Source organism: Puntigrus tetrazona, chromosome 18, assembly GCF_018831695.1.
Source record: "Puntigrus tetrazona isolate hp1 chromosome 18, ASM1883169v1, whole genome shotgun sequence".
Taxonomy (NCBI): domain Eukaryota; kingdom Metazoa; phylum Chordata; class Actinopteri; order Cypriniformes; family Cyprinidae; genus Puntigrus; species Puntigrus tetrazona.
Genome location: NC_056716.1, coordinates 13,589,177 through 13,609,788, shown reverse-complemented (window position 1 = coordinate 13,609,788; position 20,612 = coordinate 13,589,177). Strand labels below are relative to the sequence as shown.

Sequence of the window (20,612 nt, the reverse complement as noted above, 5' to 3'; positions counted from 1 at the left end):
CTCTTTCTCAAGGCCCAGGGAAGGGGCAGCTACATCTGTGCTGTTGGAAACCGCGGGACTGGGACGAGAGTCACGGGTCCACGGACTCACGCTGTCATTCTTGAGGGGACCAAGGAAGAGCTTAAATGTTCCTCTAAAGGGCAGAAATTGAGCCAGGATGGGCCAGACGATGGAGGGCTGTTCAAGGCCAAGCCCAGGGCCATACGAAAATGGAGGAAGTGCGGTAAAACAACGGAGAAAAGAGCGGCGGCTCACGGCAAAGGGGAAAATGCCAGTGACCAAAAAAATGCAGTGATTTCAGACGCACACCCGCTTAGCGCAACACCGGATAACACAATAACACAATGCCAGACGGGTGGCTCTCCGAGTCAGGACGACTCGAAGTTGGGCAAATATGAAAAGGCTCATTCCCCCGTATTAGCGAGAGCTGTTACACCCGAGAGCACAGATCCACAAACCTGCTGCTCTTCTGCCAAATCACGTGCCAAACCAGGCGAGCAGGCCGAAGATGAGATGAGAATGAATCAACCCGATAACTGTGCTAAAGAAGAATCCAGTGAACAAGAAGACACAGAGGTCAGCAAATGTGACCTTGATGCAAATGAACGGCAGAACATTGTTGCTGATGTGCCAAACCTAGTAGCATCTGAGACTCGCTCTGATAGTCCAAGAATCGAGTTGACCACTATAAACTGTAATACAGAGCCAAGCCTAGACCGTTCTCCCTCCAAAGTCCCTGTCAGCGTTCAGAAGAATGAAGAATCCAGGCCAGACGAGCGCTTACTGAATTTACACTCTGTGGAGCCGGCCGATCTTGCAGCACGGAGAGATGGGACTCCAGACACAAAGAATAGAGTTGTGCCGGAGGGCCGCACTCCAGTGGGTGCTGAATGTAGCACTACAGAAAAGAAAAGGAGGCCGTCCATGTGCTCACCTCAGCATTGGGAGGAATTAATAGCAGAGCATGGAGAACTTGAAGTTCAGCAGTCTGACAAATCCTCTTCACAAGGCTTTAGCGCACCAACAGCCAATATAACTGTATCCACTATTCACTCCCTGCCTAATCCTGCCCCTACCACCACCGCTGCCATAGCAACAGCCATCCCAGCATTAAGCAGGGGGGAGGCGGGGGCTAGAGGTGGAGACTTGCTGCCTCTGGTAAACTCAGAGTTGCTATCAGAGCCGGCAAGAGTTGACGACAAGGACAAGGTGGCCGCTGACGAGGGGTCTCTTGATGTGGGCGAAGAGGAGGAGGAGGAGGATGAGTTTGGGGCTTTCATGCAGGCAGGTGCAGAGCAGCTGTGGACGAATGGGTTCAGTGAGGTCCAACAGTTGGCTGAGGATTGCAACTGCGGTGAGTACGCTGTCTTGAAAGTAGCAAGGTAATACGTTTGTCAGAAGGTACAGTAAGTTGTCTTCTGGAGTAGCAACCAAAGCTTTGTTTGGGTTCGGGTGAGCAGATAAACATGCACTCCCGATGTACTAAATAGTCTGGCTGGATTGACCTGGATTCCTGCAGACCCCCTCGCTTCCCCCGACCTCATGTGAAGATATTAATTATTTAAAGCACTGCTTGGAATTCCTACCCTCCCAACCACTCACTCTCCCCCTGTTGCTGTGTACCAGCCTAAGGCAGGAGACAGCATTAAAAAGACATGCAAACACAAGGCCATTGGGACAAGAGGGGAGGCCAACCTTCACAATGCCAAAGGCAGCATATCTAGAGGGAATGGCTTGATCAAAATAAAGGACAAACCCTTTGTTGTTTATTCATCTAGTACGTCTTCTAACTATAATCTTTTAAACATGGTAATACATTATTTTAAGATGCCATTATTACACATGTTGCATGCACTTACTACTAGAATAAAAACTAAATTATGCATAATTGCGTGCGAGTAACCCTAACCATATAGTAAGTATATGTAAATAATTAATCTTACTCAGTATTTAAATGTATAATTATCACTGTATCAGGAACACCTTAAAATAAAGCGTAGCCACAAACACTTTCCACTTAATTATTTTTTATGGATTCAATTCCATTTTTGGCAACCTCTGTGTAATCTTAATCTGCAGGATTAATCCTGTTCTCTAAAAAGGTGAAAACCTGGTGATTTCGGCACTGAGCATAAACAGGTTTAACCTAGTTTTTAAAGTGTTTAATTCTGAAATTGCATCACAAAAGTACATGACAAGTTATTTGTAGAAGGCATTAAAAATACATGTTTGAGACATATCATCAAAATCATTCCTTCTTGCACATTTCATGATGCATTTTAAAGTGAAATATCCAGTGAGTGGCGGTAAAAGTTTCAGTTTTATAAAAAAAAAAAAATAATAATATTTTGTATCTGTTGTTCAATGCATTAAAAAACCTAAATAATGACACCCACGTGCTCTGCTCCAAGGGCATAGGGATGATCGCTATGATTTGGAAAAGGATCATACATCATACGATACACGATTTCAAATCGTTACACCACTAGGTAATTTTTTTAAATTTTTGCCAAAATGTAGGTAGAGCACATTTTTCTAATGAGCCTATTTTGTACTATGCAAATACCACATTAGTTTACAAAAACAGAACTGAAGTTTGGTTAAACACTTTCACCACTTCTCAATTACTACACATGGTCTACAGCGTGTGAAATCTTTCCAACCGCAGAAAGCAGAACATATTTTTTCCAGTAACACAGTGCCCACTGGTCTTGTGAAGCCGTGAAAATGAAACTATAGAGACTCATACGAATCTTTATCTCCTCTCAGAGGAACACACAAGTTCTGCTGATGCAAACGAAGCCTCATCCTGGGCATCTGATTGGACCACAGTCCAGTCGTTCCAGCAGCCAGAGAGCACATGGACTGCCTTCGCTCAGGAGCCTCTGGAGCAGAAGATAGTGCCTGGTGGCCAGTGGTGGCCTTCTACCGAAAAGCCAAACGTTCCTCTCTCTCCTCTCCATAATGTGGTAAAGGTTTATGCTCTGTTATGTTGGTGACCTAATCACTTGACCTAATTCCACTTATTACACTACTTAACAAATTCATAAACGTAAATTAATAAAGTATGTGAGATTAAAGAGACCCTGTGATATGAATAGAAAATCAATTATACGTTTAATCCTTTATCTTACTAAAAAAAATCAGTCAGAAATATTCCATTTTGTACCATCAGGTAACGACCTCAACAACTAGTGTTACAATTTCAGTATCATACTAATATATATTTAAATTCTAAAATGTTGCAATTTTAGACGAGTAACTAAAGCATCTTTTCATCGCTCCGATGATTTGTGATCCTTACTGTACATGTGTGTTTGTGTATGTAGTCTAATGTGTTTCTAGAGGCCTTTCCCTCAGAAAAGTCCCCCCGTGAAGATCCCGAATACATTCCTACGCTAAAGCAGCTTCTGCAAGGGCCAGCTGAAAACAGCAATACAGGGGAGCACAAGTATGTTGCGTTATTTGTAGTTTGGCTTCTCTAATACTGAGTTTTTATTTCAGAGGTTTTCAGGCCACTCCCCAAGCCTCCAAATGAACATAGATTTTGAATGCCTCTCTTACCTGTCAGATCGCAAGGAAAACATTTAAAATGTGAAATGCTGGGGATGCTTAAAATCCATTGCATTTAATAGTCCTCTATCGCGCCCTTGTGGCAATACAAAACACTACTGCATTGCATCACATGAAGCACAAAGGACTGACTGTTTTGCATGAAATTCTGTTTTTCATCCTCTTGGGGTGACTGGAAATGTAAAAACAAGTCTTTCTTTCACAATTTCACGTGAAATAATGCTATTTGTTTTTCTCGTTACATGCTATAAATTCTGAGTTAATCGTTTTGCTTTGGCACAAAGGGAGCAGAGCTTACTTGAAGGCCTCCAGGATCTGGACCGGATGATTGGTGTGAAATATAAGAGGGCGGAGTCTCTGTCCTGTAAACTTCTCCTCCGGTCACTGCATTTGGAACGTCCCAGCTCTGTGAGTCTGCTGTAAAGAAATATAAAACCACCGCAATATTAAAAAAAACACTTATATTACACTTAATATTAATTAAAATACCAAACGTATTTCTATACTCTATGTTTACCATAAATAGAGCTTACTATTGGAAATAATCATCATCTTTCTTACCTCAGGAATGCGCGACAGTTCGGCTGAAGACCAGTGCCAGATTTTCTCCAAATCTCCCAACGTCCAACCAGCAATTAGCTGCAAATGCTAAGAGAAGACTGTCGTACGACTTCAACAGAAATATCACGGCCTAGTCTCTATATCTGCTGAACCTCTTTGACCTATGCTTCCTCCAAAACAGGAAATACAGGAGAGAGGAAAAATACATGCTGAAAAACTGATTTGAGGTTCATTTAAAGTGTATTTCTTCTTTCAGTGTCTGTTTTCACTCAGCGTCTGGTAGATTCTGTTTCTCATTGAGCTGTGTATTAAGACACCCGAGACCTACGTTTAACCAAATATATGGTTTTTTAGTATTTCTCGAAATTGGGTTAAATTGGGACAAATCTTAAAAAAAATAAAAAAAATAGTTCAGTCCAGTTATTGGAGCCATTTTGATATAACTGATATAATCAGATGAAAATATGTCGACATGTATTTGTGTATTCCTTTCAGTCACTGCTATGGATTATATTTGTTAGGATATTTTTTCTGGAGTCATAGCAAACCAGTTAGTGCACATTCACATCTGGGCCGTCACATCCTGATCCGCGTCCCAAACTTTCCTTTCTACAGTCTCACGTGAAGTAAACTTGACGAAAAACAGTAATAATGTGATTTTTGGGAGATTAGGATCCACTCCCAGCAATCTCTCTTTCGCCTGAAAACTGTTGAAGCAAATTTCCACAAAATGTATTTTCATACACCACCTCACACAGAGATCCATTTCCTGTTCCCATGTCTTTTTCCCCCTGTGCTTGAAGTACTAAATATGACACTGTAGTGTACCATTTTTAACTCCTGACGAATAGAGACCATATTTTGAGAAGTGTTTTAAAATGAATGTTGACATTTTAAATTGAACCTGTAAGCTTGTTTGTTGATTGATGTAATTAAAACATCTTTGAAGGACTGAACGAAGTGGATAACTGAGGGATCGACCGTTTAACGTTCCATGAGCGAATAAAAAAAGCTCGTATGATTCATGAACGCCAAACAGCTTAAGGCACATTTTGACCATGTGCGCGAATCTATGTGATCATTTTAATTTTGCCTAATAAAAGTATGTTTTATAAGCTTTAGTTCCGGTTATGCCATCAAAACACTTGAGGGCATTGGTTGACTCGGCCTGATCTGAGTGACTTGGGTGTTTGTTTACCAGGATAACGGTCCACTCTCCAGATGTTCACACTGCTGTCCTCACACACCCTCATCACGAGCGTGTATGGCGGTGAGGGCTGTTTACACGGAGTGGACAATGTGAAGAGAAACGCAATAAACTGTTTTGACAGAGACTGGAGCTATTTCCATCCCCTCAGCGACATGTGACTCTCTCCCTCACTTCATCCTCACAACAGACTCCATCACGAGTTTGAGGGGTTTTTTTCTGTGTTATTTTGTATTCCTCCAGAAAACTATAAAGTGAGGGAATTGAGGTAATTTTGGGACGCGATGCATAAGCTGGGTCATCGCTTTTTTTTTCCATTTGTTGATTTGGACGAAGTGCGTTTGTGCCAGCCACGGTGCAAAAATGGTCCAGTATTACTGTAATATAGACAGAATGCGAATGAACCCGAACCGCTGCACCGTATATACAGTATGGCATTAATAAACATCTACAGCTTAAGATGAAAACTACGGAAAGCAAGTCTTCTCTATGAAGTCAATGAAGCACGATTATAGAGGTCAAAATAAGACCTCGAGATGACAGTCCCCACATCTGAGTCTCCGTCAGTCCGAGCACCCGTGTTTATCCTTCTTCTCGTCTGTCCTTTTAACCAAAAATAAGTAGTCTGGAATTACACTGGTCTCATTCCTCTTAATTAATTTTCCACCTGGCTTATTGTTTAATTGTGCAATCTGGCCCGATAACTTTTATTTAGCCGTTTCCAATTGGTTGGTGTTCAGGTGTTCTTGTTGAACATACATCAAACTTATTTGTGTTGTGCTTGTCATACCAAAAAACTCACATACTGAGCTAAGACAGAGTCTGCACACTTTGCACTTTATGTGGCTAAGACACTGTCTTAGCGCAGTATGTGAGTTTTTTTGGTATTGTGTGTGACTTTATGTAGCACCAGGTCCAGGAGAAACAGCTCATTTCACTATGTAATGCACAGCTATATGTAGTTGAAATGACAATAAAAAGCCACTTGACTTGACTTGGTGGAAGTCACCCAAAGTTCATTGGTTCACTTAACAGTAAGTTCAGTGGTACAATCCAATGGAAAGCACCTGTTCTGCCCAAAGACTCAGTCTGCACCACACATCCACTATTGGAAATATTAACCCATTTATCACTTTTTTTAAGCATACATCATATTTTTGAATAAAATAACACAATACCAGCAGCTTCATAAACAAGACCACTTAATTTTTTTTTGTTTCTGTTCAGTTAACATTATAAAAAAGGTAACTGACTTTTTCCCCCTCTCGATGCCAGACATATATCTTACAACTCAGACTTCTTTTTCCCACAAGTTCTGGGACTTTTCCATAAAACAAGTCAGCAAATGGTTCAGGCTTATTCTAGTTAGTCTGACTTACTTCGAATGAAACTAATTGACAACAAGTCCGACTCAAATGAACCTGGCTTATTTGGTAAACTTGTTTTGGTGAAGCATGCCATGCGCCAAGGGTCACGATTACCTTTCATTATGATGATGACTTACACGGAAGGAGCAATCAACCACTAAGTTAAACAAAAAAGTTTACACAGGGAACGTACTATAAGTGCTGCAAGACAAGTCACGGTTACCTTTTATGATTATGATGATCCATGGAAATGGGCCTACAACACGGAAGAGCCTATAAAGAGGCAACCCACCCCAGAAACAGTACTATCTAGAAAAGTGAAGTGAGTCTTCATCTCATACAGGCAATTTAATGCATGCTTTTCTGTAGGGGTAAAACTTTTAGGTTAGAGTACTCCTTTAAGACCCTTGGCACCGCTGTGAGAGCTCCTGGTGGCAATAGCACTATACGTATAAATGCATTTCTCAGGTGAGTGTAAATGAAAACGCTCACATGAGGAACGAAAAGTTTGCGCTGCATCATAAAAGCCCACGCGACTCAAAGTAAACCCCATGTGACCGAGTACGCGGGTTATTTCCTGGCCACCGTGGCCAACTTTTGTCAAAGGAGGGAGGAGTTCAATCAGTCCAACGCAGCAAATTAAGGATCTCTGTCATCGCGTTACTCACAAATGCCATCATGTCCACGGCGTTCAGGTCGTGCTTTGTGCTCTGCGGCTTCGTCCTGGCGTACTTTACCTACTTGTTGTTGGGAGCGCTGGTTTTCTCCGCCATCGAGCGACCCGTCGAAGAGACCCTGAAGTCCGACCTGAGCGCCCTGAAAGCCGAGTTCCTCAACCTGAGCTGCATCGACGCCGCGGCTCTCGAGGGCTTCCTGGAGAAGGTTCTGAGGGCGAATAAATACGGCGTGTCGGTGCTCGAAAACACCACGCTCCGGACGAACTGGGACCTGGCGTCCTCTCTGTTCTTCGCCAACACGATGGTCACGACAGTGGGTGAGTCTCGGGAACGAAGTTTAGCGGATGTTTGGCGGATGCTGCTCGACTCGGGCGCTCGTAGCCTGCGTTCGGCGGGTCGTTGAACTTGGCGAACGTTACGAACAAAGAAAGTGATTCAAAACGAAGTAACAAAGTTCACCAGAACCGAACAGACTAGTGCTGTGAGCAAACGCTGAGGTAACGCGTTTATTTCCGTCGCGGTGCTTTGAAGTTTTACTTTACTGCATTTTATTTGATAAATTAAAGCAGCAGTCTTCGTCTAGGCACTTTATGTGCACAAGGGAAATATCAACAGGACGGAAAACTGGCAAACATGTTTTTTTTCTTCTTTTTCAAACGTTTTAATTCCCCTTTGTGTTGGACGTTTTCCTAAACCTATATAAAAAAACTATAATGCTTTTTAATTTCAACAACATTGATTAATAACATGATTTCTGACCATCTTATAAACAGCAGAACAAAAACTTAAGGCATTCTGCTTTCAGCTGAACTCCTTAAATAACTCCTTAACCTAAAATATTTACTAGTTAAAATTTAATTCAGTTTATTCTGGTCTCACTTATGGCCGCGTGACAAACTTTTTCTTCACTTTGAATCATGTTAATATCAAGCATATCCTCTTTGTTCGTGTAATTATGATCAAAAATATGCAAGATAGCAGAAGTATTTGTTTTCCCGGAAATCTGGAGCTAACTTGAAAGCATGTAGTATTTCGAGTGCAGCGTGTACATGGCTTAAATACTTTTCGTGTGCTTGTGAGGCGTTTAATTAAAGTCACTACCACGTGTTTTTCATCCGTTTTAATTGTAGCTGTCATCTGCAGGAGCAAGGACCCCTCACTTGTGTTGTGAGGTTATAAATAACCTCCTTCTTGAGTGATGGCTTTGTTCCTGTCATGCATGGAAAGAGAAAAATATTTGCATAAATGTGTGCCTTGACAATGTTTTTTAGTTATGCGTATCACAGCTCTGTCAAACCGCAGTCCCACGTTTAGTTATGAATTTTCTGTATTCGATGACATTAGTTTCTGACAAGACCATGTACGACTCCCCTTCGGTCTTCTGAATTTAGGCGTAGTGCAAGCTTTGTTTTCTTGAACTGGATTTCTCAGTTTGGGTCTCGCAAACCGTATCATGGGAAATGAATCCCAAACTGACCCGTGTCCGCATAAAGCTGGCCTTTCATTAAGCATGTTATTAACCTGTTTAGCTGACCCCTGCTCCGTATTAGATTACGCTGAAAGCTTTACGCGGTCAGGAAATCATGCACGTTGTGTAATTAGCAAGATAAATGGATATTTAGGCCTAAATTAAAGAAACACAAAAAATAAATGTTTTTCAACCCATGCAATGAAAGTGAATGGGGTCCAAAGTTAGTCTGGGTTTCAGAGATATACGTGTGTGTGTGTGTATATGTATATGTTCAAAATGTCATCTTTTGTGTTCCTTGTGAAAAAATAAGTCAAACAGGTTTGGTCTGCGACAAGAATTTAAATTTTTAGTCGGAGCATCTCTCAAAAAAATCTATCCATGATGCAGTCTCCAGTCATTTTTTTCACCACAGTAAGGAACATCATAATATTCTGTCTGTAAACCTAAACGTGGCTAATTGAAATTAAAGATATACGCCAAATTTGCCTACGTCTGTACCCTAATGGCTTCTAAATCGATTTGGAAAATGTTAAACTCTCATCAAACACTTTGACAATCTATTTTTCACTTAAGACACCTGCATGTTAATCGTTTTCTTGAGAATGGTCTCACAGAAAGGAGGTATATACAGTAGAGACACAACTATCAGTTTGTACTTGGTGTAAAGAATCTTTCCATACCAAAAATAATCATTTTTTCCTTTTATTGTTATTCATAGGTCAATCAATTCCGATTGTAAGATATCACTAGTGTGTTCTAGACGACACTATAAATACAAAATAGCTAGACTCCTCAAGATCAAGCGTTATAGACGAGCTTTGAAGAACAAGATGCACATTAATTCCTTTCTTCGTTTTATTTTCTTTCCCTGTCTTCAGGATACGGCCACACGACGCCGCTCTCTGACGCAGGGAAAGCGTTCTCCATCGTGTACGCTCTGATCGGCGTGCCCTTCACCATGCTAGTGCTCACAGCCTGCGTCCAGCGCCTCATGCACCCTCTGACCTACGGGCCGATCTCTGCGTGTCAGCGGAGGGCAGGCCTGCAGCCGCGCGCCGCCAGTCTGCTGCACTTCATCGTCCTGCTGTTTCTGGTGGTGCTCGGCTTCTTCGTGTTGCCCGCGCTGGTGTTCAGCGCCATAGAAGAAACCTGGTCTTTCTTGGACGCCTTCTACTTCTGCTTCATCTCCCTCTGCACTATAGGACTGGGAGACTTTGTGCCGGCAGAAAAGCCTGGTCAGAGGCTCAGAGCTTTGTACAAGATATCAGTCATGGGTAAGAGAAACGACTTTACTATTTCAGTAGTGCTGGTTTCTTAGAGACCTTGCGCTGAAAGAAGGATTAGGGTGTGAAGGGTTTAACCAAGAAAGGCCTTTTTAAACAGAAAAGATTTAATTTATTTACAATCTATTAGCTCCTTGAGTGTGACCTAAATTTTATTTAATTGTTCATTTTAGTAAACAAAAAAAATAAACTATAAATAAAATGTAAAAAAATACTGATCACATTTATAATATATTTTTGCATTTTTTTTAAAAAGTATATTAAAAGTGTTTTATTTTTATCACCTTTTGGTGTGGGCATGACCTGTACAGTAATTTTCATCTTTTAAGAGGATTAGAGCTAAAGTTACGAAGGTCTGCAGTACCCACTTTTTACTGTTATGTAACTGGAGATTTTTTTTTCGTGTGCTGTTGTAAAAAGATTAGAAACAGAAGCAGCGAAAAATAAGCATACAGGTTTAGATGTTAATCTCAGAATCCTATAAGATGTCTCAGGATAATGCTGTTTTAAGTAATGTAATACACAAGAATGAAAACAAACAAAAAAATTATATTTGTGTATTTATCGTGTCAGTGGGACACCACTATGTATGCAAAAGTTTTGGCACCCCTTGTAGAATCAGTGAATTATTTTTTTTAATTTGGTATTGTCCTGAGTAAGAAATTTTACATATTAGTCCACAAGACAAAAAAATAAAATATCCCCCCATAACAGTTTGTGAAGCCGTGGTTGTTAACCTGGATGATCTACAACTTTTTTTTGTGACGGTTGTTCATAAGTCACTTGTTTGTTCTGAACAGGTTTTCCAGCATTTTTTTCGTTTCTTTTTTGCATATTTTAACCCTTTCCAACAGTGACTGTATGATACGAGATCCATTTAGGACAGAAACGCAACTATTAAAAAAAAATGTAAATTTGAAGATCAAGGTAAATTGTATTTAATTTTGGGGAAACAGAAGTATGTTCCAAAGGGCAGTACTATATGGGGAAAAAATTGACAATAAGAAAATGCATTCATCCTGTCCTGAAATGCTTCCACTTGAGTTGTTTTTGTTTTCCTTACAGTCTACCTGTTTGTGGGTTTGATGGTCATGTTCCTGGTCCTCCGTACTTTCCACAAGCTTGCAGATGTGCACGGCTGGACCGCTTTCTTCCAGCTGCCCAGCTGTGAGGAGGAAGACGAGGATAAAGAGCCAATAATAGAGCGAGAGCCTGATGATGAATCTCCCGAGGCCGAGAAGGCCTCAATTAAGCCTCTGGATCCCAACTCTCAAGTGTCCTACAACTCCATTAACAGATAAAACACCGGTCTGCTCCACATTCAGATGAAGTCACCCTTTTTTCACGATGTCCTGTACTTAGAAGGTGTCTGGACATTTAACACCAGCACGTTGCAATTTAAGGTCAAGCCAGTGGAGTATGAACATGTGCAATACAGTACACCTCACTGTTGGTCAGAACTGCTTCTGATGCTTTGTAGGAGCGAAACATCTGGGAAGGACGTTTTCAAGAACCAAATGGGCTCCCGTTCCGTTCGGTTTTTGTTGAGTTGCCAAATCTGATATTTGAGACTATAGGGATATTGACACTGCCTTAGGAAATTGAACATTTCTAAATTGTTCCGTTTGTGTAGTGTTTGTAACTGAAGACTGGTTGCATGGGCCACAGAAACAGGAAGAGAATGTTGCTGCTCGCCCTCAGCCTGTGTGTGTGTGTGTGTGTGTGTGTGTGTGTGTGTGTGTAAAATGAATTGAATTATTGTTTCCGAAACTAGTTAACTGTGGTTCTTGATGTCCAGGAACGTGGAGAGCTTCAGATGCACTTTATAATTGGCTTTTTACTTAGGTTTGTGCAGCCAGTGGTTACGCGAACACTTTCGTCTTTATTACAGTACTGTACGTCCATTAAATATTCTTTGTATCATTTACAATTGTATTTTCAATGTTGGATTGTAGGGAAGTAAACGGTGTCTGATGTATACTGTCAGAAGAACAAAAGCTGTTTTAAGAAATGCATGCAGAGAAAAATAAAATGAATTTTGGTACTTCTGTGTAGTTAAAGGAAGGTTATTTCATGCACCCGGTTTCATCTCCTTAAATGGTTTTCAAAAAAAATGATTAAACGTGTCAGTTTGTAGGCTTAAAACAATCTTCTCATCGTTTCTGTACGTCTCAGAACTAGTATTAGTGAAAGTTAAATTGGTGTTTCTCACATTTTTTTTCTCTATAGACTTGTTCAAGGCATTTTTTCCTTGTTAAATGTTTATAGCTTCAAATTTTTATTTTGTAACTGTTTTTTCTTTCAAATAGAAAACTATCCCATTTACATTAGTTTTTCATGATAGTGATTCTCCACAGCCTTCTCTCCAAATAACAATTTAACATGGTCTAGCACGGGAGCCATCCCTTTCTTTAATTCCTCATTTAGCCACTTGATGTCACCAAGTACCACTTTATTTAAAGTACAATAGAATACAAAGTGATTAATATTCACGTTATAATTTCATACTGGCATAGTAAATATTTTGCATAGGTAACTACTTGTTTATCTGCTGAGACAGCACCGGTGTATTCATAATGCTCACGTAACACTTACTGGACATAATATCTTTAAACAAAATATACACTCATTTTAATGACCTTGGTCTATTTAAAGAACACTCCTAATGGTAACCTGTAAACTATAAGTATCCATATTAAACTCGAAAGGAAAGTGCATATTTTGGAGAATAACATTTGAAAAGGCACATTTGAAAGGATTTGATATAACAGGTGCTGAACTCTGTTAAATGACGCCTTGAATTAATTAGCATGAAAGGATTTCTTGAAACCGAACAAGATGTGCATAAACCAGAGGACTGCAGACTGCTGCTAACCACAGGACATTGAGATCAGCTGCTTTCAAGGTGATAAACGTCAGGTTAGCAAAGCCTTATTCAATCCCTCGCACGTTCAGCATGCTTCCATAAAAACCGTTTACATCAGGAACGCGATTTCACCGATTTACGGGTACGTCCGCATCAGGATGTCCATAACGTGCTCTATCTCCTGGATTTCCCACGGGGCCTGAATGTGGGAGACTGAAGACGAGGAAGAGGATGCGGACGGGGATCTGGACAGGGACGGCAGATACTTCACTAGATCGTCGGCCGTTACGGAGAAACCCTGCAGAAGGTTCACCTCCGGATCGAACACGGACGCGTCGATGTTCAGGAGAAGTCTATCTAGAGCTACATCCTGAGGACAACCCGGACGCATCATCTCCGTTTTGACGGCCGATGCCACGTCGGACGTTCTCGCGGTCCTCAGGGGACACTGCGTTAGATTCTCTACAGAGCCGAGCGGAGCCCGCTGAGACGCGCAAGGCCCTTGACCGGCGTCGATGGCCGCATCTAGATCTTTAAGAATGGCAGAAATGGCTGAAGACAGCGAGAAATCCTCCTCTGAGGTCCAGGCCATGAAGTCCTCCTCCGTATTTTCAGCATTCGGCGAGAACAAAGGTGCATTAATCTCCACTGGAGGAGGCGGTTGTGAATTTTTCAGAGCGGACAGCGATTCGACCTGCGCCTGGACCTCGGACTGGACCTGCCGCAGTGTGTTGTTGATCAGAACTGACCGTAACAAGCAGGGCTCCACGAGAGCCTGGTGACGGTGGAACTTATCCATGGAGATGTCCAGCACGGACTGCAGCTGCCTTTCCCACGCCGAACCTCCTCCCTCGTCCTCCCTTTGGAGCTTACGCTTCTGTCCCTTGGCCACCATTTCTCACGCTGCAAAATAACAGCAAGTCTGAGTTTAAGACTGCTCTTATGAGGAAAACACATGCTTAAATGCATGCTAATTCTCGTGAAGAGGATAGTTAAAGCAAGTACAAAAGAGCTAGGACGATGTAAATCATTTTTAAAAAGCCATATTGCCACACTACATGCTAAAGCTCTTCAGAATGTATAAATTATTTTTCATACAATTCATGTACAATTACAAATTTAGAGGCAATCGTTTTCATTTCCCATATTAACGAAACGGTTTTAAAGAATAGTTTACATGTCTGAAACGTACAGCTCAATGAACTCAACTTTATGAAGCCCAATAAATGTTAGGTTTTAAAATATATATTAAAAGAATATCATCTTACCACCAGGCTATAATGTGATCTTTTTATTTTTAAGTGTTGCCATTCCACTATTAATGTGTCCTCAATAAAAATAGACATTTCTATACTACATTAAAAAAATTATTATTCAGCCTAACAGAAATAGCTTATATAAATTAAATTAAATGAGTTGAGGTATCCGTCATAGAGATAAAGAAGGCGGGGGTCTTCTTATCCTGTAATATTTAATATAGTTAACGTTACCCAAAATACACAACATAAACCATAACTTATAGAAATGTGGCCAAAAGTTCTACTCCTAATATGTAAGACGGGATGTATTACATTTATTTAGATTTAGAAACACTAATTCGAGTGCATTTAGAAGACGACACAGGCCTGTAACGTTACGTATTGCGACATCTCGACACGACTCTTTTTTTAATGCGGACATTTTATATAAAACCTCATTAATTAAAACTGAACTACATATTTACTACATCGGCCTTCCGAAAAATAGTTGACACAAAAAAGTATTGAATGTATCCTGAAGTTCAGTGCGAAGAAAATCAGTGCGCTAGCTTAGCATAGCACTATCACTTTCTGGATGACATGTTTTACTTACCTGTAACGAATGTAAACCAACTCCAAAATCGATGGGACTCTTGTAGTTTTATAGTCATTCGCTTTGTGTAAATCATATAACGATGCTGAAGCGTCGGGTGACTGGAGGTTTTGCTGGAGTTTTTTTGTCCCGCCAGTGATTCAATCAGCTCTGACGTCACGCGCGAAATGAACGCCGGGTATTGTAGTAGAATCACGATCAACTTTATTGCCAGGTACGTTTACGCATACGAGGAATTTGTTTTAGTGACAGAAGCTCTACAGTGCAACAGGATGACAAGACAAGAGACAGATAATAAAAAGAATAATATACAAAATGGTAAATGTACAAAATAGCAAAAATACAATACATACTATAGACATTCAAGTATAAGTACCTGCTAGTTCCTGTGTATCTAAACAGGATAGTTAAAGCGCCCTGTCCATAATATTTTTTTTTCTTTATGCTATAAATATATTATTTTTGGTTTTTATACTAAAGACAAGCATTTGCTTAATGCAAGTTTTTGTCCATTTATGTCCATAAATGTAAATATACTAATTATAAACCCCACTTTAACATCTTCAAACAAGAACTGCAATTGTATTTAAATTCAACATCCGTTAACAAGAAAGCTATAAAAACATCTAGAATTTGTGCCATGTTTGAGATTTATCCTTAATCCTCTGTATCTTTATTCACGTGCCCCTTTTAAATGTTTTTTGTACATTTAATTTTTCATTATATAATAATTGTAAAAAATGATGTGAGATTCTTTATATATACACGTGTTGTTCTAATTTGTTTTGTAGTATTTGATGTTTATTATTGCAATAAAAAAAGGATAATTAAAGCGGGTACAAAATCAATTTTACACTATATAATATACTACCAACATAAACAAGATACAATAACTTTGTAAATTAACATGTTTATTTAAAAACAACATTTTTAGGCAAATTGCATGTTTTTTCATTCAACGATTCTTAAGGCAAAACAAAAAACAGCAAGTTTTCCAACAATCCATTTTTTTTTTAGAAAGAACTAAACTTCTAAGAATAACTACAGATATGTTTATTGCAGGTCAGTTTATGCGTTTATGAAAAAAAACGTATATGCAATCAGTAACTTTAAAAGAAGTTTCCGTTATTTGACACTTCTAAAATGGCATGAGTAGCAAAAAAAAAAAAAAAAAAAAAAGGAAGCTGCAAAAGTAAAGTCATTTTGGCCAGGGAAGAATAAATCATTGCTAAGTGCCCCCGAGTAGATTAACTATATTCTCCACAAACTCCAACTGTTTTTCCATCCCATTCAGAAATGGAAAGACACTTGACAAAGAAATGGCCCAGGTCATGTTTGGAGATAACCCTTCCTTTTAACATGTTCTCAGTCGCAGTGTATTTTTCCGTTAGAGGTTTGTCACCTAGAAAGACGACAATCATGTATTTTCTGAAACATACAGTAAACGAAACGAAACAGACAATTACGCGAAATCCGTATTTTAGGGACGCAGCTCTTTTACCAGCAATATGCGGAGGCATGACGGCTATGTAGTCCAACCCTGACTCCTTCAGGACGGCGTACATTCGGTCGTGGTCTTCTGTGACCGGCACCAGGCGAGGAGGAACTTTGGCGCGATCCCACAGAAGGAACGCTGTGAAAACGAGAGAGAGAGAGAGAGAGAGAGAGATACAGCGGTTTCTTCATAAAGTCAGTACGCACACTAACGGAGCAGGAAGACGGCTCAGACGCCGATACCTGACATGCACGCAACGACTTTGCGGATCCCTCTGGCTTTCATGACCTCCAGAATGTTCCGGGTTCCCTCAGACATCATCGTTGTGGGACCAGCAGACAAAAAAAAAACGAGAAAATAAAGCGCACTTAGTTGAATAATATTTGGATGCGGTCAACTCGACTAATTAAACGTTGCCTCTGAGCATCATATTTCATGATGCAATTAATTTGTATTGTTTTAAGTGTTTTTTAAAAATGGATTCATTTCCAGTGGTAACGTATGACCAAAAATTAAAACTGCACCACTATGCCAATTTGCTCCGAGTTTAAGCGAGCTCACTGAGATCATTTCTTGTCCCCAGAATGACGATGACCGCATCTTGACCCTCCAGGGTCTTCTTCACGTCGTCTTTGTTCAGAACGTCTCCCACCACCACTCTGGAGGCCCTGTGGTCTGCAGGCAGCCTCGCGGCGTCTCTCACCAGCACGGTCACATTGTAACCTGAAACAGCCAAAAACGAGCGAGAAGACTTGGTATTATTGCTCGGGATGAAAGATCAAGACGCCATGCCTGCTCAAGGTATCAATAAGATATCACAACTACCAAAAAACACAATAAAGCGGAGCGCAGCCAAAAAAACAGATCATGGGAAACTTCATTACTGACCTTTTTTTAAAAGAAACAAAAACTGATTATACATTTAGGTTAATTTTCCACCTTTACATGTTCATATTTAGTTATTTACTCTCAGCAAAAATGACAATGAGTCCAACTGAAGTGTAGGCGAGCTGAACAAGACCTCTGTGGTGTTTAGATAAAGATTGTCCGTTTATGCTTATCTTCAACATGCATGCCGTGACTCAGCAGGTTAGTTATTATGCATGACCGAAGGAGTTTCGTTAACGTCTCGTGATCACAATGCGCAGTCAATTAAAGCAACGGACGTTTTAGCAGCTTTCTGAGTCCACTGAACATTTCCAGTTTAACAACATCGAGTTATTAACCTACAACTGTGCAACTTAATCCTGCACGCGTTTAGCAAGTTTGCACTACACCAACTTTCCACACAGGTTCCTAACGAAGTCAGATACGAGCTCTGCGTTAAAATAAAGCGCATGGGAGAATATTATATTCTTTAAATAACACATACTGTACATCCCAAGCGTCGTCGGGATATAACCGTGTACCTGCAGCCACCGCCAGAGGTAAGGTCGCTAACCCCGTCATCCCCGTGCTGCCGAATATTGCCACATTTTTTACAGCGTCAGACATACTGGCGAGCAGAAAAGCTCTTGGTGAACTCCAGGAGTGAACAGAGTCTTTACTGGGAGCCGCAATCCTGATCTTGAACGTTTATGTCACCGCTGTCACGTACGCGACGCCTCCTTCAGGAAACCAGGGCGCGAAGCGTTGTGACAAGCCCCGCCTTTCGATCCAAGCTGTGTTTGCTGTTGTTGCTACGGCTACATGAACGACCTCTCAACTGTCCAATCGCTGACGGCTTATGACTACCTCTAACCAATCAAAGAGAAGATTGCTCAGGTCAAGGGCGGAGCTTGTCAGTGGGCGACTGAAACACGCCTCTCCTAAAATCATTTTAAAACGACTGCAAAATATCTGCTTTCTTATTTCACCACCTTTTAGAATATCATGGGTTATTTATTATCAGTGCGTAAATGTAGCTTTAGGCTTTTCTCACTTGTAATAGTTGAAACAATAATTTTATTACCATATACAGTGATTCGGTGTTGTCTACTTAAATAAAAATAAATAACACCTCCTTCAAAATAATATACTGTTAAATCATGGTAGGTTTTAATTGGTTATTTCACAGTTCATAAAAAAATGTGCACTTGCTGAATAATAACAAGTACTCAGATATTATATTAATAAAATAAAATGCCATTTAAGCGAATTTAAAATGCTTAAACATCCACACATGACTTATGTAATAATGTCAAATGAAAATTTCGACTTTTGTTTCACAATTATTTATATTAATTTAATAATCTTTTGCCACGCTTTGAAGAAGTTCACTTTTAACACACTAAAGCAAATTTTGCCTGCTTCAAACGTTTTGCCTGCATCCATTACTTTTGATAATTTTGTTAACTGTGAAACAGGCCAAAATGTTGTATATTTTAAATAAAGTATTCAAATACAGGCCTAGTAAATTGTATCTATTTATTTTTTTATATTGTATCTATTAGATTTTGCAAGTAAACTATATAAACATAGGCCAAATGTATTTTATTTTGGTTAATCTATTGTTTTTACTTGTCTCCAGACGAAAGTTTTTCGGTTTAAGTTTTGTATTTCAGTGGCAGTCGAAACGAACGAAAACGACTAACGCTCTAGCAGCCGACATAAAATAAGTTCATAAAAGCAAGTTCACAGTTAATTTTTTGTTGTTGTTGCATTTAATTACATTTAGCATTTCGATGGTCTAGTTTCAGTTCAGCACCTCGACGGCGACGAGAGACGAGGGTGCCTACTGCACTTGTGCGCGCGAGGCTGATTTTCACCATTGTATTGTGCAGTGTGTGCGTGCGCGCGCGCGCGGCTCCCTCGTTACTGCTGCTGTATCCTCCGCGTTATTGAGAGCGCAGAGAGAGAGAGAGAGAGAGAGAGAGAGAGAGAGAGAGAGAGAGAGAGAGAGAGAGAGTATCACGGGATATCCGAGCGCACCGGCGATCTGACCGAGCAAGCAAATCTGGCCTCAGACACGTTTTTAATGTGATGCGAGTGATATCACCCTTGAAGGAGCCGCGCACTGACCGGTGCCATCGAATGTACCGAGAGTCGCTTTGCGCCACGCATCCCCTTCTTCTCATCGCGCACCTGACCGAAGCATGCCCGAGAAAAGAGACAGCGCTCAGCCCGTCCGGGATTATTCGTACATCGCATGAGGAGCATCTCACCGCGCCGATCCGTGCCGTAATCATTCATCCTTGGGAGCGGGCGTGCAGGTAAGGACGCGGCGGACCGCTTTGGGATCCGTGCCGGAGATCCGTGCCGTTTAAATGTCCGATGAACGCAGCGAGCGCCGGCCTGCGCCGGCCGACCACTGCGGTCATTTCTGGGCCGTGTCTTGAACGATTTCGTGGGCTCGTTTGTAAACGTCGACCGCTGTTATTGTTTTTTTTTGCGTTTAAAAAAGCCGGGCCTGGTATTTCCATCCGCGCGCTGCCTGCGTTTTCCGAACGCGCCGTGCATTGGAGCACGTTGAGGAAAGTTGCTCGTGAGCCCGGTAAGTGCCGACGTGAAGTGGCAGGCCTTGAAGGGGATAGGTGGCATGGTTAGATGCGTGGAGCCGACGGCGCTGGGTGTAAACGGCGAGAGTGGTCAACAATGCGGTAAAGGCATCGGAGAAATGCATCATCCAGCTGCACCCACAGCTCCAGTCATGTGTCGGAAATCAGCAGCAGCCCTGGAGTTTTTGTCTAAACCCGCCATCCGCGAGCTGTGCTGCAGCATTAAAACATCAGCCTCGCGCGGGGTGTCTCATTTTCAGATCCTGCTTAGTTGAAACGAGAGGCAGGACGTATGAGTCATGGTAAGGTTAAACGCGATCAGTGGGTTGTGTATGTTGGTGTCTGCATCGCTCCTGCTGTACTGCCTCCTGATATGGATGCACAACCTTACTGTAAGTGTTTAGACCGCAAAGGAGGCGCCGAAGCTGCACCTAAAGCGGCACATATGGCACAGAAATGTTCGTGCTGCACTCTGCAGCGGTGGAGTTATAATAGAGAAATGAAACTTTTATATGGGCGAAAATGTGATTCGTGACACATCAGAAAAAAAACATTACAATACGAAACGGTTTGAATGTGAAAAGAACATTTTGAAATGACTGCAAAACATAGAATTATGCTTGCCACGTATGCGATCACCTATAAGTGGGCTGTTTAAAGATTTTCGTATTTTAATAATGCACGATGCCACGTGCACTACATGTACACTTCTCTGAACTTTCTCCTTCGGAGCATGCGCTTGCCTTTGCGCTTCTGCGTTCGGCTGATGCGGATGCAGACGCGAA

General features: G+C 41.1%; 5 protein-coding genes across 6 annotated transcripts in view; 3 read left to right on the top strand and 2 right to left on the bottom strand.

Moving 5' to 3' along the window:
* The window catches only part of si:ch211-14c7.2, a 7,217-nt gene extending 2,127 nt beyond the window's left edge, over window positions 1-5,090 (top strand). Inside the window, exons 2-6 of the mRNA XM_043216794.1 lie at window positions 1-1,354; window positions 2,770-2,969; window positions 3,330-3,451; window positions 3,858-3,981; window positions 4,140-5,090. The exon at window positions 1-1,354 is cut by the window's left edge and continues 434 nt beyond it. Of these exons, the coding sequence (XP_043072729.1) occupies window positions 1-1,354; window positions 2,770-2,969; window positions 3,330-3,451; window positions 3,858-3,981; window positions 4,140-4,268 (1,929 nt within the window). The 3' untranslated portion in view covers window positions 4,269-5,090. The remainder of the gene's footprint in view (window positions 1,355-2,769; window positions 2,970-3,329; window positions 3,452-3,857; window positions 3,982-4,139) is intronic.
* A 1,500-nt stretch (window positions 5,091-6,590) lies between these two features.
* kcnk6 (potassium channel, subfamily K, member 6) lies at window positions 6,591-12,183 on the top strand. Its single transcript, XM_043216802.1, has 3 exons — window positions 6,591-7,702; window positions 9,735-10,130; window positions 11,205-12,183. Exons 1-3 carry the CDS (start codon window positions 7,387-7,389, stop codon window positions 11,438-11,440), a joined length of 948 nt encoding a protein of 315 aa, XP_043072737.1. The 5' UTR covers window positions 6,591-7,386; the 3' UTR covers window positions 11,441-12,183.
* Window positions 12,184-12,574: 391 nt separating this feature from the next.
* Window positions 12,575-15,487, bottom strand: sertad3 (SERTA domain containing 3). Its single transcript, XM_043216803.1, has 2 exons — window positions 14,857-15,487; window positions 12,575-13,908 (listed from the first exon to the last, which is right to left on the bottom strand). The coding sequence occupies exon 2, from the start codon at window positions 13,898-13,900 to the stop codon at window positions 13,142-13,144; it is 759 nt and encodes a 252-aa protein (XP_043072738.1). The 5' UTR covers window positions 13,901-13,908; window positions 14,857-15,487; the 3' UTR covers window positions 12,575-13,141.
* A 152-nt stretch (window positions 15,488-15,639) lies between these two features.
* On the bottom strand, window positions 15,640-17,973 carry blvrb (biliverdin reductase B). Of its 2 annotated transcripts, none has more exons than XM_043216805.1 (5): window positions 17,761-17,973; window positions 16,913-17,074; window positions 16,594-16,683; window positions 16,358-16,489; window positions 15,640-16,258 (listed from the first exon to the last, which is right to left on the bottom strand). In XM_043216805.1, exons 1-5 carry the CDS (start codon window positions 17,843-17,845, stop codon window positions 16,104-16,106), a joined length of 624 nt encoding a protein of 207 aa, XP_043072740.1. In that variant the 5' UTR covers window positions 17,846-17,973; the 3' UTR covers window positions 15,640-16,103. The 2 variants fall into 2 exon arrangements, with proteins under 2 accessions (XP_043072740.1, XP_043072741.1); XM_043216806.1 differs by having other exon boundaries at window positions 17,724-17,850.
* Window positions 17,974-19,223: 1,250 nt separating this feature from the next.
* The window catches only part of LOC122362968 (spectrin beta chain, non-erythrocytic 4-like), a 58,842-nt gene continuing 57,453 nt past the window's right edge, over window positions 19,224-20,612 (top strand). The window contains exon 1 of the mRNA XM_043264796.1: window positions 19,224-19,542. The gene's annotated coding sequence lies outside the window, so the exon portion shown is untranslated. The remainder of the gene's footprint in view (window positions 19,543-20,612) is intronic.

What these genes read in the sequence shown, in the direction of transcription:
- kcnk6 (XM_043216802.1), top strand. Translation starts at nt 7,387, where the DNA reads ATGTCCACGGCGTTCAGGTCGTGCTTTGTGCTCTGCGGCTTCGTCCTG. An exon ending in CACGATGGTCACGACAGTGG is followed by an intron (nt 7,703 to 9,734) that starts GTGAGTCTCGGG and finishes CCCTGTCTTCAG; the next exon opens with GATACGGCCACACGACGCCG. An exon ending in GTACAAGATATCAGTCATGG is followed by an intron (nt 10,131 to 11,204) that starts GTAAGAGAAACG and finishes TTTTCCTTACAG; the next exon opens with TCTACCTGTTTGTGGGTTTG.
- sertad3 (XM_043216803.1), bottom strand. Translation starts at nt 13,900, where the DNA reads ATGGTGGCCAAGGGACAGAAGCGTAAGCTCCAAAGGGAGGACGAGGGA.
- blvrb (XM_043216805.1), bottom strand. Translation starts at nt 17,845, where the DNA reads ATGTCTGACGCTGTAAAAAATGTGGCAATATTCGGCAGCACGGGGATG. An exon ending in ACCTCTGGCGGTGGCTGCAG is followed by an intron (nt 17,075 to 17,760) that starts GTACACGGTTAT and finishes TGGCTGTTTCAG; the next exon opens with GTTACAATGTGACCGTGCTG. An exon ending in CATGCCTCCGCATATTGCTG is followed by an intron (nt 16,259 to 16,357) that starts GTAAAAGAGCTG and finishes TCGTCTTTCTAG; the next exon opens with GTGACAAACCTCTAACGGAA.